The sequence below is a fragment of the Lissotriton helveticus genome, chromosome 7 (assembly GCF_964261635.1).
Source record: "Lissotriton helveticus chromosome 7, aLisHel1.1, whole genome shotgun sequence".
Classification (NCBI taxonomy): domain Eukaryota; kingdom Metazoa; phylum Chordata; class Amphibia; order Caudata; family Salamandridae; genus Lissotriton; species Lissotriton helveticus.
Window position 1 is genome coordinate 351,738,571 of NC_136068.1, and position 15,182 is coordinate 351,753,752.

The 15,182-nt window shown below is 42.9% G+C and overlaps 1 protein-coding gene across 1 annotated transcript in view; it reads right to left on the reverse strand.

Moving 5' to 3' along the window:
- The window catches only part of LOC144766762 (ubiquitin carboxyl-terminal hydrolase CYLD-like), a 172,831-nt gene that overhangs the window by 35,931 nt on the left and 121,718 nt on the right, over positions 1-15,182 (reverse strand). The window contains exons 5-8 of the mRNA XM_078650506.1: positions 9,473-9,552; positions 7,747-7,813; positions 4,597-4,726; positions 3,336-3,444 (exon numbers count right to left, since the gene is read on the reverse strand). Coding sequence (XP_078506632.1) covers positions 3,336-3,444; positions 4,597-4,726; positions 7,747-7,813; positions 9,473-9,552 — 386 coding nt within the window. The remainder of the gene's footprint in view (positions 1-3,335; positions 3,445-4,596; positions 4,727-7,746; positions 7,814-9,472; positions 9,553-15,182) is intronic.

Below are 15,182 nucleotides of genomic sequence, written 5' to 3' on the forward strand. Positions count from 1 at the left end.
ATCGCCCTTGCTTGATAATATGGCCCTGAATTCCTAACATTTTCTCATTGCGTAAATCACTACCAAAAGAAGCAATCTCACTCCTTTCGTTCGAATCAATGAACACTGCCCCAAACCTGCTAACGCTTGGAACTCCTTTGAAATTCAACATCTATACGATCTCATCAAACTAATGCAACCAACTTACTACCCTGATGATCCTTTCCTTATTTACTTAATAAAATATATTTTTTCATATTCTAGCTCCTTTATGTCACTCACTAATCTATGGCTCTTTGCAATAAGGTTCCTATCCATATAGACTCAAGACATAATACATTTCACTTATCCTAAAAAGGCCAGCGCCAAACTGGAAATTATTGGTAACTATAGACCCATAATGAGCTACCTGGCTTGGCAAAAACATTGAAAAAAGCATAGTTTCCCAATTAAATTCAAAGACTACAAGTCAATGCTTTTGCGTATTCAATCAGGATTTAGGGCTGGCCACAGCACATAAACAGCAAAGGTAAAAGTCTATGTTGACATCCTTTAAATGCTGTGCATAGGGAACACTTGCCTTTAAAATCTATTAGACGTCTCGGCATTCAACTCAGTCCATCATAAAACTCTTCTTAAAATGCTTGAATACAGAATGAGCCTAAGAGATTCAGTTTGCAACACGCTCAAGCCATTCCTTATTGGCCCTTTCCATCTGGTAAAAATTGGAAACGTCACCTACAGACTTGAATTGATAACCTGTAGTATTCCTCAAGGATCAATCCGATCCCCATTACTCTTCAACCTTTTTTGGACCCGATAGGCCATTTATTAGAAAACAATTACATCAAACTTGATTGATATGCGGTCCACACACAACTCTACCTAAAATTCTCCTCACTCGACAACATCTCAACACTCAAGAGAAACTTGGAAAAGATTTACACCTGGGTTACCAACAATTCACTGAAATGTAACCCACATAAAACAGAATTTCTGCCATTTTCCCCAAAATCAAACAAATGGATTGACCTAACCCTAATTGGTATTTCAATAGACTTTACATCTTCTTTTACTGCTACTACTAAATATCTCAGATTTCTCATTGACAGTACCCTCTCATTCAAACCACACATCTATAAGCTATCCCAAACGTCCAGTCTCCACTTGTGCCAACTAAAAGGATTGAAGCATCCACTCTCATTCTCTTGAAGAGATACAGGTAATGCCATCTAGACTGGCCTCCCTGATACAGCGTGATTGTCCTAAAAGCAGTCCTTCATTCTACACCTCGAATGATCTCTGACAAAGGAAAATTGCATTATATTTCCCCAATATTTAGTGCTCTCCACTGGCTCCCTCTCGAGGCTAGAATAAAATCAACATCTGATGCCTAATGTTAAATGCCATTCTCACAGGAGGATCTCAGTGCCTATCTGAACTACTTGAAAATCTCTGGCGGATCGAGAAAACCCTACAGCAATAGGTCTTCTGGTTGAACCTACTTAATTCAGAACATCTCAAGCACAAAGACAAAACTTCTCTGGATTGACCCATCCTATCTGAAATACCCTTACGACTCAAATAAGAATGGACCCAGACATCCTCTCCTTCCGAAAAAGGCTCAAGACTCTCTTCTTCACGAGATACCTAAAGGATGGACAACATGTACAGCTCAAATGCTCCCCAGGAACCTACTCAATTTAAACCTTTACCCATATTTGACCCTTCCCTCTGCCCTTCCCCACCCCACCTCATGGTCTCTCGCTTTGTGCAGATTACCACACTACATACTTGTTTCCTTCTGTTGTGTAGTTCCTATAGAAAATATACAGGATCTGCGCGATTAGACAACACAACACTGTAGGATTGGTGTCAGACAAATCTGTTGGTCTTTTTGTACCAGCTAGCTCACAGTGCCACCAGAATCTCCTCTTACCAAGGAGAGAATAGTTCTTGGCAACCATCGAACATGACAACCCTGATCCCTCAGGACCGTGGAAACAATATATAACTTTTTGCTCAGTCACCCGTGCTCACCTAGCCTGTCTCAGAGAAATACACAGAATAAACAGGCTGGGTGTTTCCAATAAGAATGTATTGAACAGTTTTCATTCTGGTGCGGAATAGATGAACTGCAACAACCGTTAGGCAGTATAAGATATAAATGATTAGCAGTACGATAAAGGTAAATGGATGGTATTGCTCTCCCATCTTACTACAGTCATGAATACATAGGAATATATAAAACACATGATAAAACATGCATTATCCTACGGTGCCCCCCCTAACTAGATGGACCTAAGTTTACCTAGCATGTATGTAGGTGTTAAGCCAAGAAACTCTCTAGTATTTTGTACCCCATCACCTGAAGTGAGAGACTGTGGGATCCCGAGGGATGTTAGTCCACTGCGAGTCGGAGTGTCTGCATGCAGGAACCTCAGCGTCTCTGGTCAGTGTGTCGTCCGGGAAGTCTCGGTCTCCTCGTTCTTATCTTAGCAAGATGTGATGTATATATACCCATAGGTCTCCCCAGGGGTCCTACCTTGCTGTATTACTGTGTCGACCTAAGGAAGACGTTGGGCATGACATTTGTACATAGATTTTATACAGGAGATGGTAGTCCTGCTGTGCTTCCAAGAATTCTCTGGCATGATGTATGAGATTTCAAACATGGGAAAACCCGCGTTCGTATTGCAGTGTAAAATCTAGGTAAAAGGTCAGTCCTTGCAAACCGTGACAAGTGTAATGTAGGGAGAGAATATACGTGAAGGGTAATGAGATTACCAGGGCCCACATTATGATACCTATATGGAATATAACACTACTTCTGTGCTGGTATCTGCTCTCCTCTCTCCTCTTCCTCCTTCCCCTCCTAACCCTGCCCTTTCCTTGAAGTTTTTCTGGTTTGATGTTTTACTATGTAAACATATCTTACATATGTAAAGTTCTCTATACCGTACTGCAATATTATGAGGTAAAGCAGCACTATTTTAAACACAGATAAATACATATAAAATATGGCCTTCACCACTTTCCAGCATCATTATGTGGCGCATTTTCCTTTCAACAACATTAAGGGTGAAAATCTGCTTTGGACAAAATGAACTAAACTGTGAAGAAATCGGAGTATTTCTGAGATGGGCTGAGCCTCTAAAAAAGTGATCAAGCTTTGACAGAATCATTCACAAAAGCAGACACCTGAAACACGAGTAACTGTAACCCAGTTCACCCACTCTTTCAGTGGACAGGTCTCTGTATAAATCTCCAAATTTCCCTGTATGTAAGCACGTCAGCATTGAGTATTGGGGTATCAAACCAGTGAAGGCCCAGAATGCTAAGTAGGTCATACTCACTGTTGTAGAGCAAATCTGTGATATCAAGCTCCAAAGAAGGGAATATGGTGGGGAACATCTTATACTTATTCCCAAATCGTGGCATTTGTAGCATCAGACAGAATGGGATCTGAAACACACAGGCAAAGAAACACAGTTTAAAAACACAATAGCCTTAGATTTTCAAAAGACCACCAGCACATGCTGAAACAAATTTTATCTATTATGGTGCTAGAGCCTTTTGGACAAAGAAGCATTCTATAACCATATCTTAAGGCATAGAGTTGTTTTTTTAATCTCTGGGTGGTATTTTCAAAGGAAAGTTTTAGGCCTTCCTTTCTACATGTTCTATTACTTTTGGCGGAAGGGTTGGAAAACCTATTTCCACCGGCCAAAAGAAATTGTGGCAGGTGTAAATTGTTGGATTTACAGATCCAAAACCTCATCGCTCCAGTCTGACTGTGCTCCTGCTGCAATTGAAGAAAGTCAGTGAGAGCAGACATTAGGCCTTTTGAGGAAGGCAACTATCTAGCTTAAACATAGCTTAGGAGATCTAAATGGAAATAATTTATAGTGTAGTCAGTTATCCATGCTTTTCTGGACTCTCCTGGTCTACCTAAGCCACTTCTCAAGAGACGCAGAACAGATAGGGAGAGGCATCACACTGGTCGCAACATACTTGTAACGCTTTCTGGAAAACACACAGAGTGATGCACCTCCATATAATTTTATTTACACAAAAAGTTCCAACTTGCTGTTTTACACCCCCTGCTGTCAAAAAGGGCACACTGGTAAACACTCCCCTCTTCTATTTATTGTTTTGTTTAGTAATTACTTTTATATACCACTTGCTACCTCGGGTGAGGCATTGAAGCAATTTACAGTGAGTAGCACACTACTCTAGAATCCAAGGTTACTGGTTAATCCAGAGTTATTAGTTGTTAAATTTAGTCTTGTGCTCCAATCCATGCATTTATCTAAGATTTCCTGAAATAAGGAATAATTATATTAGCTGAGTATTATGTGACAATTTGATGTCATTGTTATAGATCATATGTGAGTTAATTCAAAAAGCATTGTAAGTAAATAGATAGATGGAGAAGATTAGGGAAGGAACACCTCTTCCAAACTGTTACTTGAGTGGATTGTAAACAACTTTTCTGTGTAAAATGGGGTTTGCTCCTTACATTATTTTAGGGTGCACTGGGCTTCAGGGTGTGCTTGTCTGACCTTTTCATAGAGTCAACTAATATCATATCCTCAAGAGCTCATGAGTGCTTACCTCGTCAAACTTCAAGTCATAGGAGAGGAATGATCTGTGCAGCAGGGACTGCACCGTAGGCACCTTCATCGCCTCGTCTTTCTCCAGTATGATCTGGTAGCTGTTACACTCCTGCGTCTTGTTGTCTGACCTACAATTTCATGAGTAAAGATCAAACATTAAGGAATCTGTGGAGAAAAGTAGAAAAAGAGGTACACTTTGTGAATTAGAGTGATGGTTCTGTCAAAACTTGGTACTTCTGATCACCGGCCTGCCGATAGGGAGAATGTGATCCCAAAAAGAACAATTGATGAACAAGAATGTTGAACAATGTCAAACAATCACCCCAATACGGAAATCTTGGCCTAAATCCATTGTTTTTTTGTTCCCCATGCCAGTCCAGTTAAAACCTAGCTATTTGCAAATCAGCCTTGACCCTGCTCTCCATGGTAACAGTCCGGCCAGAACTGCCAGGCCAGGTCCTCCCTGGGCCTAAAACAAGGTAGGGAATTGGGGACATCTGAAGAAAAACGACTGAGCAAAGCAGAGCCACGCAAGTGGTTACTGATGGAGAATAATATACAGCCAACTCCTTAAAATGCATCAGTGCAGATGGGCGCAGCACGTCGAAAAGTGCTATAGGGTTGCAGAATGCTCGGGAGGCACCTGCACTGTGTGCACTGCAAGAGGAGAGTATCGGCTGAATGTTGGGGTCGTGGTGACCACTATGTGTTTGTTGAATGTGAAGTGGGTGTGATGCATGTTTAGTATGTGATGTCTGTATGAGGGCTGTTTGGTGAGTGCAGGATGGTGCATGCGGGGTGTATATGCTGCACCTAGAGGGGATTGTGCATGAAGTATGTGTCAGATGAGTGCTGTGTGTTTCCGTAATCTGGGAGGGGTGGTGATTGCGTGTGTGTCGTCTGTCGTGTGAGCTGATAATATAACCAAAGGCCTAGGCTGGCAGCTAAAAGTAATATGTGTTTACCAGTCCCACACTGCACAGGAGGCATCATGTGCGTTTGACCATCTCTGACGTGTCTGGTGGACCGCCCAGTAGCATTACTTCTCCACAGCAGCAAATCATGTGTGTTTCTATATTCCAGCTGTGTGATGCTCGCTCTAGAACTTTCAGGGCAGAATAAATAGTCCAAGGATGCTGCCATCCAGTTCTGAAAGAATCCTGTACTACTCCAGCCTACCCAAGGTGGAGAATAATATTAATCCACATTTGTAAAGCGCGAACAATCACCCGTAAGGGTCTCCAGGCGCTGGGGGCCATCAGGAAGATTAAGCAAGCTATTGCCCAGAGTCACATGGTGCTGGGCTAATCTGCCACCAGCGCAAGGGGATAGAACAGTGATCCCCAGATTCCAGCGTCAGTCGCCCTGGCCGCACCGCCACACCTCTTCCTAGAAACGGAGGGGCAATCTTATAAGGTAGCCCCCTTTAACTTTTACGCTCAAAATAGCTGTTATTGGTCCTTACGGGGGCCATTGAATATTCACCTTGATGGCATGACTAAAACATCTAAGTTATTAGGAAGCGGTAGAGTGGCTTCTTTTGCAAATTTTTGAAATAATAAAATAGGCAAAATAATCGGTAATCCATCATAAACAATTTTTTTTGCCCTATCAATGATCTAGTTCAGAGTACTGGAAGAAGTTGAAAAATATCTAAAATCTTTAAGCATTAGTGAAGAGCAAATAACCTGCAGTTAGCTGATGCAAACGTTTCGCTCATGTGTTGGTTTGCAAGTGATGCGTAGCTGCAATCAGCCTAAACAGCCTGAAAGGTGATCACCAGGTGTTCGAAGAATACAACAGCGAGCTAAAGTAGGTGACACATTCGAAGTAAACATATTGATTCATTATTGGGATGTTGGGTGCAACACAATCTCTATAATTTATTGCTAACCTGGCCACGTAAAGCGGTGAACCTATACCTAGCGCTGAGTCTTTCGGGTTTGTGAATTGCTGATGGGACAATACAATTCAATGTTTCATGAGCCAGAGTGATAAAATGTATGAAATACAACACGAAAGATCACATGCCTGGAAGATTGAAACTTCCTATCGGAAAAAAAAAGTTTCTTGATTCTTCCTTTTCCTGTGGTGTTTAATACTGTTCCTGCAGTCAGCACTGGCATCTGCAAGAACAGGGAATGCCCAGTGTACAACAACGAGTTCAATGGTCTTCAGATTTTTTATTGCCACACCTCTCATGTGAAATAAATTCATTGAAAGTCCCCCAAAATGACAACCATATTTTCCTCGTACTTAGGGCCAGATTTTCAAAAGAGGCACACAACGCAGCGCAGCCCCCAAACAGGCTGCGCTGCGTTGCGTGACAGGGATGGAGCAGGAGAGCGCCAAATCTACAGAGATATGGGGGCATATTACCAACGATTAGCGATATTTATCGCTAACAAGGATTAACAACATATTTTTTAACGCTAAGCATCGCTGGAAATTATCGCAGAGATAACTTGCTATTTGCAAGGTTTATCTCAGAAGTGATAAAAATCCTCGCGCTAACTGCCAAATGACAGATTATCGCTGGAAAACCAACGATAATCTCTCGAAGTTTGGCGTTAGCTTGATGATAGGGGCTCACAAACTTAGCCATGATATCCACCTTCCATAGGATATCATGGCTAAGTCAGGAAAATACCAGGTGTAAAAAAAGCAGTGCTACCGCGGTTAGCGCTTCTTTTTTATCACTATCAGGGTTAGCGAAATCCTTCATAATAGGAGAAATGTCGCCTAGCCTTTTCAATACAAAACAAGTTTTGCGCTGGAAAGTAAATTGGTAAAAAAACATTTTCTGCTGGTTTGCTTTACTTTCGTGACGTTAACCCAGCGCAAGATGTTTGAAAATCTACCCCATAGTCTGTAAATCTTGCCAGCAAGTTAAAAAAAAAGCGGGGATTGAGGCCACACCCTCTAGCAAATGTTGACAAATCCGATTTGCAGTAGTGCTTTTCAATTTCTCACAATACATAAATACAGGAGAACCAAAGCAAGACAGACAGACATTTCAAGTGAGAGCAAGGGGGACAGGCACATATTAAAAGAAGTTTCCAAAAGCAATGTCCTCTCTTAAGCTCTTAAGCTCCAAGTATAGAGATCACAGAAAAGAGCAGGGATGGAAAAGACAGAAAACACCAACCTGATTTTCAACAAGGGCTCCACAGATAGAACGTCCTGTAATAATGCGCTGAGGAATTCCTCTGGATCTAAAGTAAAAGAAAAAAAAAGAGTCAGTGTTGTCTTCAGTTTTCCAGTGTTCCATCCTGCTACCCGTCTGGTACTCTGGTGCCACAACAACATGTGGCCTCATAAACACCTAGCTAGCCAATTGGCAGACTAATACCATGATAATCCGAGTGCACAGATATGATTGAATGTTACCTAATTCTTTCTGTTATGTGCAGTAGGATAGATAAAGACTGAAGCATGTTGGGAAAAAATTCGCCAGCAGGGAATGCCCTCCAAACAGGTGGGTTTAGCTACACTGACAGACTTATAGCAATCTCATTCCTCTTCCTTGACCTAGTCCATAGGTAGATTGAGGTGTGTGAGACAAGTACTTCACTTTGCATCATGGTCCTTCTCCATCTACCTTCCATAGTGCCACCTTCCAATGAAACAGCCATAAGGAATACATTTTCTGTACCACCTCCTGTCTAGACTACCAACAGAGAACTTCCATCAAAGAGATAAGCCACCATCTGGAACAATGTAGGGTCATAAGGGATAGGGATAAGGAAGATGAATCCGAGTGATGTGGTCACTGGTTAGTAATTAAAATATACCGCTTCATGACTTCTCATCCAAGTCCTTGCATACCTTAAGACTAAAGTTCACGCACATGCTTATGCTCTGATACACATGATATATTGTGAGATAGATGATAAATGCTAGGCATGCTTGAATGAAAGCATCTAGAGAGCCAGGATTAAAAGATAATGAAATAGGCAGACACCTGCATTCAAATTCCCTGATTGTCCGGTCATCCCTATCTAGAGGATAGTGGGGGGCAAATGGTGGACAGTGTCTTATGTATATCTAAGACAGGAGCCCCCATGCCACAGATGATATCTGGCATCCCTACAGATGATCCACCTCTGACAGGACTTGGTATCTCTGTGTGGGCCAACTCATGTGCCATGGGAATCACAATACAAATTTACCTTGTCTACTGCCACTGTGAACCAGGTCAATTGTTGACCAGGTCAAATTGTTGAAGCGGCCATCATACTGTTAGGACTGACTGACCCTACAAATGCTGTTAATATACTCGGCACTCATCCAATATTTGAAAAAGTGCCTCTTCGGCATAGTTTGGATTTACAACAGTCCGAGAGCACACTTTCCTAATGCTTGTTAATAGATGTGGGGACCTTTGGTCCAATCTTTGACCTATATTTAACTATGGTCCTGCTTGGAAAGACACAGAGGTATGGATGAGATATTGAGAGAAAACCTAATTGCTCAAATCTGTAAGTAGAAGTGGTGGTCACCTAGGAGAATGTTTTACCAGTTAAATGCTTCAAGGTAATCACTACCATGCCACTCAAGAGACCGGCCTATGCAAATTGGACTTGGCCCTGCTCCAATAGGAAGAGTAGAGCCGAACTCATGGCACCCTTACCGCAACCGTGAGACAAATCTAATATCAATGTCTTGAGTGATTGATTTCACTAGTGATCCCACACTATGAGAACAATTCAGTGGCCTGAAGCTGACAAGCTCCAGCATAACATGGGTGGGATTGTGGCTGATGTCTTCATGTCCCTCTGGGAAGAGCCAACATTGCAAGAAGCGGGAGTGTATGGTTAGAATTGAGCCGGGCTATGTCTGTAGTCATTCGGGATCCTCAGGGGCCAACTCACCTTTCTCCTCAGTCATAAAGCTTTCACATCTTAGGGACCTCCTCAGCTTCATCACACTCTCAGCCCCCACAAAGCCGTGCCTTTAATGAAACAAAAAACGGAAATTAGGACATTTTTAGTCATCCGCTCTAACATGGCAGCTGTGACGTGAGGAGCAGATCAGGTCAATGAGAAAGTGCCCTTCTCAATCACTGTTACTTTACACTGAGCCCTTCTGCTCTACGAGGATTGAGATAGTTCAATGTGTGAAGGCATCTACTACAGATATATGTTTGTAAAACTGTAAGTCAAGCGCGTGAATCCCTCCTGAAAATTATACATGTAAGCCTTTACTCTTTTAACCATTAGTATTTCCATAAGACACTCAACACATCACCCAATACATATCAGAATGCAACAATATACTGTCCAACAGCTGGCTGTCCTAGACCACAATACACTTAACACACAGCACCAAACTGTACAAACCATACCAAGTCACAGTTTGCCAACACAAACAATACACCACTAACACCATGACCAGGGTGACTGGAGTTATGCAGCAATGGCGGGCCAAATTATACATCCATAACAAAAGGGTCTGCCCAAAAATAAGGTAGGTATCTAGGCACAGATATTCAACTGTAAACAACAATTAGTACTTATCTATTTTAATCAATTAGAGCCCCAAAATCAATGATATCTGTATAAATTCATCTTTATTACAATACATTTGACCTGTCCCGTTGTATTGTTTTATATTCAGGAAGTATCGTTACATGCATGATATACATTTGATTGAATGTAAATTCAATCAAATTTACATCATGCATTTAAAGATATAGATATTTCCTGTATATAAAACAATACACTATGACAGGTCAAACTATATAGCAATGAAGACAAATGTATGCAGCAAGAAGTGAGATATTATGTGACATAATGTAGCAAAATCGTTTGCAGTATTATATTGTTATTTTGCCATTTACCGTCCATTTATTCTGGGTATGCAAGGGTGCAACTCATTAATAATAGTTTAACACCTGAATACAGCAATTAGGAACTGAAAAGGGACTGATCAACCTTGGGAAAGAGTCTTCAGCTGCGTGGAACCAAGTGTGGCACTTTTTAGTAGCTTTTGAACCATTTGAACTAGAAACACAGTTTTGTGGGCGAAATCTACAAATTACGCAGTTGATAAAGGATTAAGGGCCATATGTATCAACACATTTCCCCATAGACACAGAATGGGCAAAACCCTTTGATACATCTGGTTCTAAGTGGCAAATGCATAATTATGCAGAAAACACTACGTATACATAATCACATAATTCCAGTGTCCCTGACCGTATCACAGGATTACAGAGCACTCTATGCCTACGAGGTACTACTATACAACACACATAACCCGGAACACCACAATAGTCCAACCAAAACTTGATACTGGACACTACATGAAATTAATAATTGCCAAAAGTTGACAGAACAGTGCCAACTCGTAAGGGAAATCCATAGCCATTAGGGACCAACCTAATCTTCAGCATCTCCACTAAGCAAAGGGCGAGACGTCTAACAAGGAACTGCTTAGGACATCAGACCCCACATCAGTGTTTTGAATCGTGTGCTATGACTGGTGGGCTCCCAACTTAGCACAGGCAAAGGGGGAGAGGGTAAGGGAGAACATGATATTGACACACACATCTGGGCCACTGCAAGCCAGCCAACACCTGACCAACTGCAAACACACATCCGTCCAACTCAACATAAGACAACATAAATAAGAGGAGCCATCAAGGGACAATAACATGCCTACTTCATGCCAAAAACTAGCCACTCGGGCGACAAGCATTTCTCACCCACGCTTGCACTGTGGTAGCAAGTCCAGCCTTCTCATGGAAATCTCAATGGTAATAACCGACAATCAGAAATTAGTGGTTCAGGGGAACGGGGAGCACATGGGAAGAGATATTTTAATAGAAATGGGTTGAAGCTTTGTGTTGCTTGACATAATGTCCTATGTTAAAAAAGACGCTTTGAGCCATATCATTACCATGCTACTAACACTGACCAGCTACAGTGCCACAAGAAACGAATGCTGTACTTTGTTAAAAAAAATAACATTACATAGCAACAGCCCAGTAGCCAGAGCCCAGCATATGCCACACAAAGGTATACCCAGATAAGAGTATACACTGTGTAACACATTAATGAGTGCATGCTCAGATCTTAGCTCAAGCAAGTCAAGAGGAGTTAGGTTGGCCATGGGCCCCAATTGTTGAAGACCCGACTTCTGTAAGTGAGGATGGAGACCTTGTATCTGGTGTTCAGAAAGATGCTGAGGCCCCTCTCCAGAAGGGGCAGACACATCATCCATGTCCACGTACATTGGGTTCTGCATGCATTAAGTTGGCACGCGCATTGAACACTGCATCTTCAGAAGGGCGCGGTTGTTTAGGCAGTGTGGTGCAGCGAATGCATAACATTATTTTACGCTGTAAAGGCATGCTGCCCTGCCCTACTGAATCACCTGAGTGAGAAGGGACATAAAGTGGCCCCTGAAAAATTACAGTTCTGTACAAAATCAGTGAAATATCTGGGGCACCAGATAGAGAAAGGCATCAGGAAAGTAACGTCAGAAAGAGTTAGAATAATTCAAAAGATGCAGTTACCTCGTACTCAGAAAGAAATCAGAATGTTCCTTGGAGTGATAGGATACTGCAGGCAATGGATTGTGGGATTTGCAGTCCTAGCTAGGCCCTTGATAAAAATGACCAAGAGAGGAACACCGGATATTGTAGAATGGGATGATGAAAGCTTAACAGCCTTCACAAAACCGCGAGATTGTCTGTGTACAGCCCCTGCGTTGGGAATGCCAGACTATTCCAAGGAATTTGCCCTGTTCTGTGACACTCGCGATAATTGTGCGTTGTCAGTCCTAACCCAAGAACATGGCACAACCAGAAGGCCAGTGGCATATTTCTCTGCCACCCTGGATCCAGTGGCTGCTGGATTACCAGGATGTCTGAAAGCAGTAGCTGCTACTTGCACAAGCTTAGAGCAGAGTGAATCCATTGTCATGGGACATCCTGTAACTGTGTATGTTCCACATGGAGTGGTAATTTTGCTGACAAGAACGAAAACTCAGTATCTCACCCCTAGTCGGCTGACTAAATATGAGAGGATTCTCGTGGGTGCTGCAAATATAACAATTTTCCGGTGCAACATTCTGAACCCCGCCACTCTGCTTCCTAACTCAATGGATATGGAAGATGGAGAGGAAGACGAGCATAACTGCATTGATTTAACAGAATTTAGCACAAAACCACGCCCAGACATTAAAGAAACACCTTTGCCTAAACATGACATGGAATTGTTTGTGGATGGTTCATGCCTAAGACATGAACAAGGAGGCCTGAGTGCTGCCTATGCGGTAGTCTCCTTAACAAAAATTGTAGAAGCAGGTTATTTATTTGAAGTAAAGTCTGCACAAGTAGCCGAATTGATCGCTATGATAAAAGCTTGCAAAATTGGGAAAAACATACGCCTAACAGTGTATACTGACAGTCAGTACTGTTTTGGAGTTGTGCATGACTTTGGCCAATTATGGCTACAGAGGGAGTTCCTGACTTCATCAGGTACCCCTATTCGAAATGGAAAAGTTGTTCAAGACCTTTTAGAGGCAATCCAATTACCGAAGGAATTGGCAGTGGTCAAGTGTGTTGCTCATAAGAAGGGCATTGACTCTGTATCCTTGGGAAATGACTTTGCTGATCGAGTGGCACAATTATGCGCCAGGGATCGATATATCATAAATCCAAAACGGGGGGTGCCCGGAAACAGCTGCCAACTTTGAGTGCTTGAAGAAGTGCCTACATGGGATGAAGTGAGAGAATGGCAGCAGGCGGCACCCTGGCAAGAGAGAGAGAAGTGGAAGGAAGAAGGGTGTAGACCAAGACGTGAGGATGGTGTCATCTTGGGCCCAAATGGTATGCCTGTGTTACCCAGACACTTGCTTGGCACAATGGCGAGATTGATACATGAGGGATCACACATTGGTAGGGACGCCATGATTCTGGTATTCCAACAGACTTGGTACAGTAAAAAGTTCAGGAAAGTAGCAGAGTCCCTCTGCCAAAGGTGCCTGTCATGTCAAAAGATGAACCCAGGCAAGAGAACTATGGTGGAACTAGGGAAAATTGGGAGGTCAGGGGGTCCCTTTGTGAGAATACAGGTTGACTTCATCACCATGCCACGTTGTGAGGGGAAACGGTATGTCCTTGTCATTGTCTGCCTATTTTCAAAGTGGGTGGAAGCTTACCCTACTCCCCAAAGTGACGCACTAACAGTAGCAAAGTGTTTACTGAAAGAACTGATACCTAGATTCGGGGTTCCAGTCACTATTGAATGAGATAAAGGCCGACATTTTCAGAATGATGTGATCGACCAACTCTGTAAGGCATTTGGGATCTCGCAAAAACTCCACTGTGCATATCGTCAAGAGGCATCTGGAGTAGCGGAACAAATAAACGGGACTATCAAAACAAGACTAGCGAAATTGTGTGATGCATCTGGCATGACCTGGGTGAAGGCCCTGCCTCTCGTTCTGATGGGACTCCGAAGTATTCCAGACCAGAAGACAGGCCTGAGCCCTCATGAAATCCTGATGGGAAGAGTAATGAGACAAGCATGGGTACCAGGAAGCAAACTGTTGAGTATTACTGATGATTTGGTGCTTGAATACTGCAAGAGATTAGGTGACCAAGTGCGTTATATCTCTCGCCAGATCGGAGAAGACGCCGTCGCCAATCCAACGACTCCTCTCCACAAACTGGTTCCCGGGGACTGGGTCAAGATAAAGAAGCATACTCGGTCGAGCTGCCTGGAGCCAAGGTGGGGAGAGAAGCGCCAAGTGATCCTGGTAACGACCACAGCAGTGAAGTGTGCAGGTGTTCCCCATTGGATCCACGCCAGCCACACCCAGAAGGTATTACCAGACGAGGCGCCTGGAGAAGGAGGCCGTCCAATAGAGGGGCCTGCAGAAGCAGGACCAGAAGTAACTGACGACGAACAGCCCAGTACTAGTCAAGCTGAGGGGTCCGCAGACGTTGGTCCAGGAGTAGTTGATGACGAGCTACCAAGAGTCCAGCCTGCTGAAGGGTTCCCAGAAGTTGGTCCAGAAGTAGCTGATGACGAGCTGCCAAGCATATGGCCAGATGAGTGGATACCCTTGATTGACCTCACCGAAGACCCAATCAGAACAAGAGAGCGAATTTGGGAAGGTAGAGAGTGGAATAGAGAGGAAAAGCAAGGCACAGGCGAAGAACCTCAGGCTATTGAGATTCACATCAAAACTGAGGAAGGAGAAGGTCAGACAGGGACTGAGCAAATAATTGATACACCTCCACTGACTCCTGATGTCGGAAAGGGACAGACTAGACATAGTGTAATAGTTCGAGCAGAAGAAAATCAAGAGATCGAAGTGCCCGAACAGGATCAGATAGGATTAGAAAAACGTGTTCAGGACACAGAAACAGAGACATTTGAAAAGCAAACACAAAATTCTCCTGAACAAGGCCAGATTAGTAACCAGGCAGAAGAAATAGATGCAAGTCCTGGAACTAGTGAGATAGGAAGGGAAGAAGAAGCAGAATTGCCACAAACTAAAGAAAATAAAAGAGCAAGAGAAGAAAACGAAATCCAAGTGCCAACTAAAAGACTTAAGAAAAGAAAG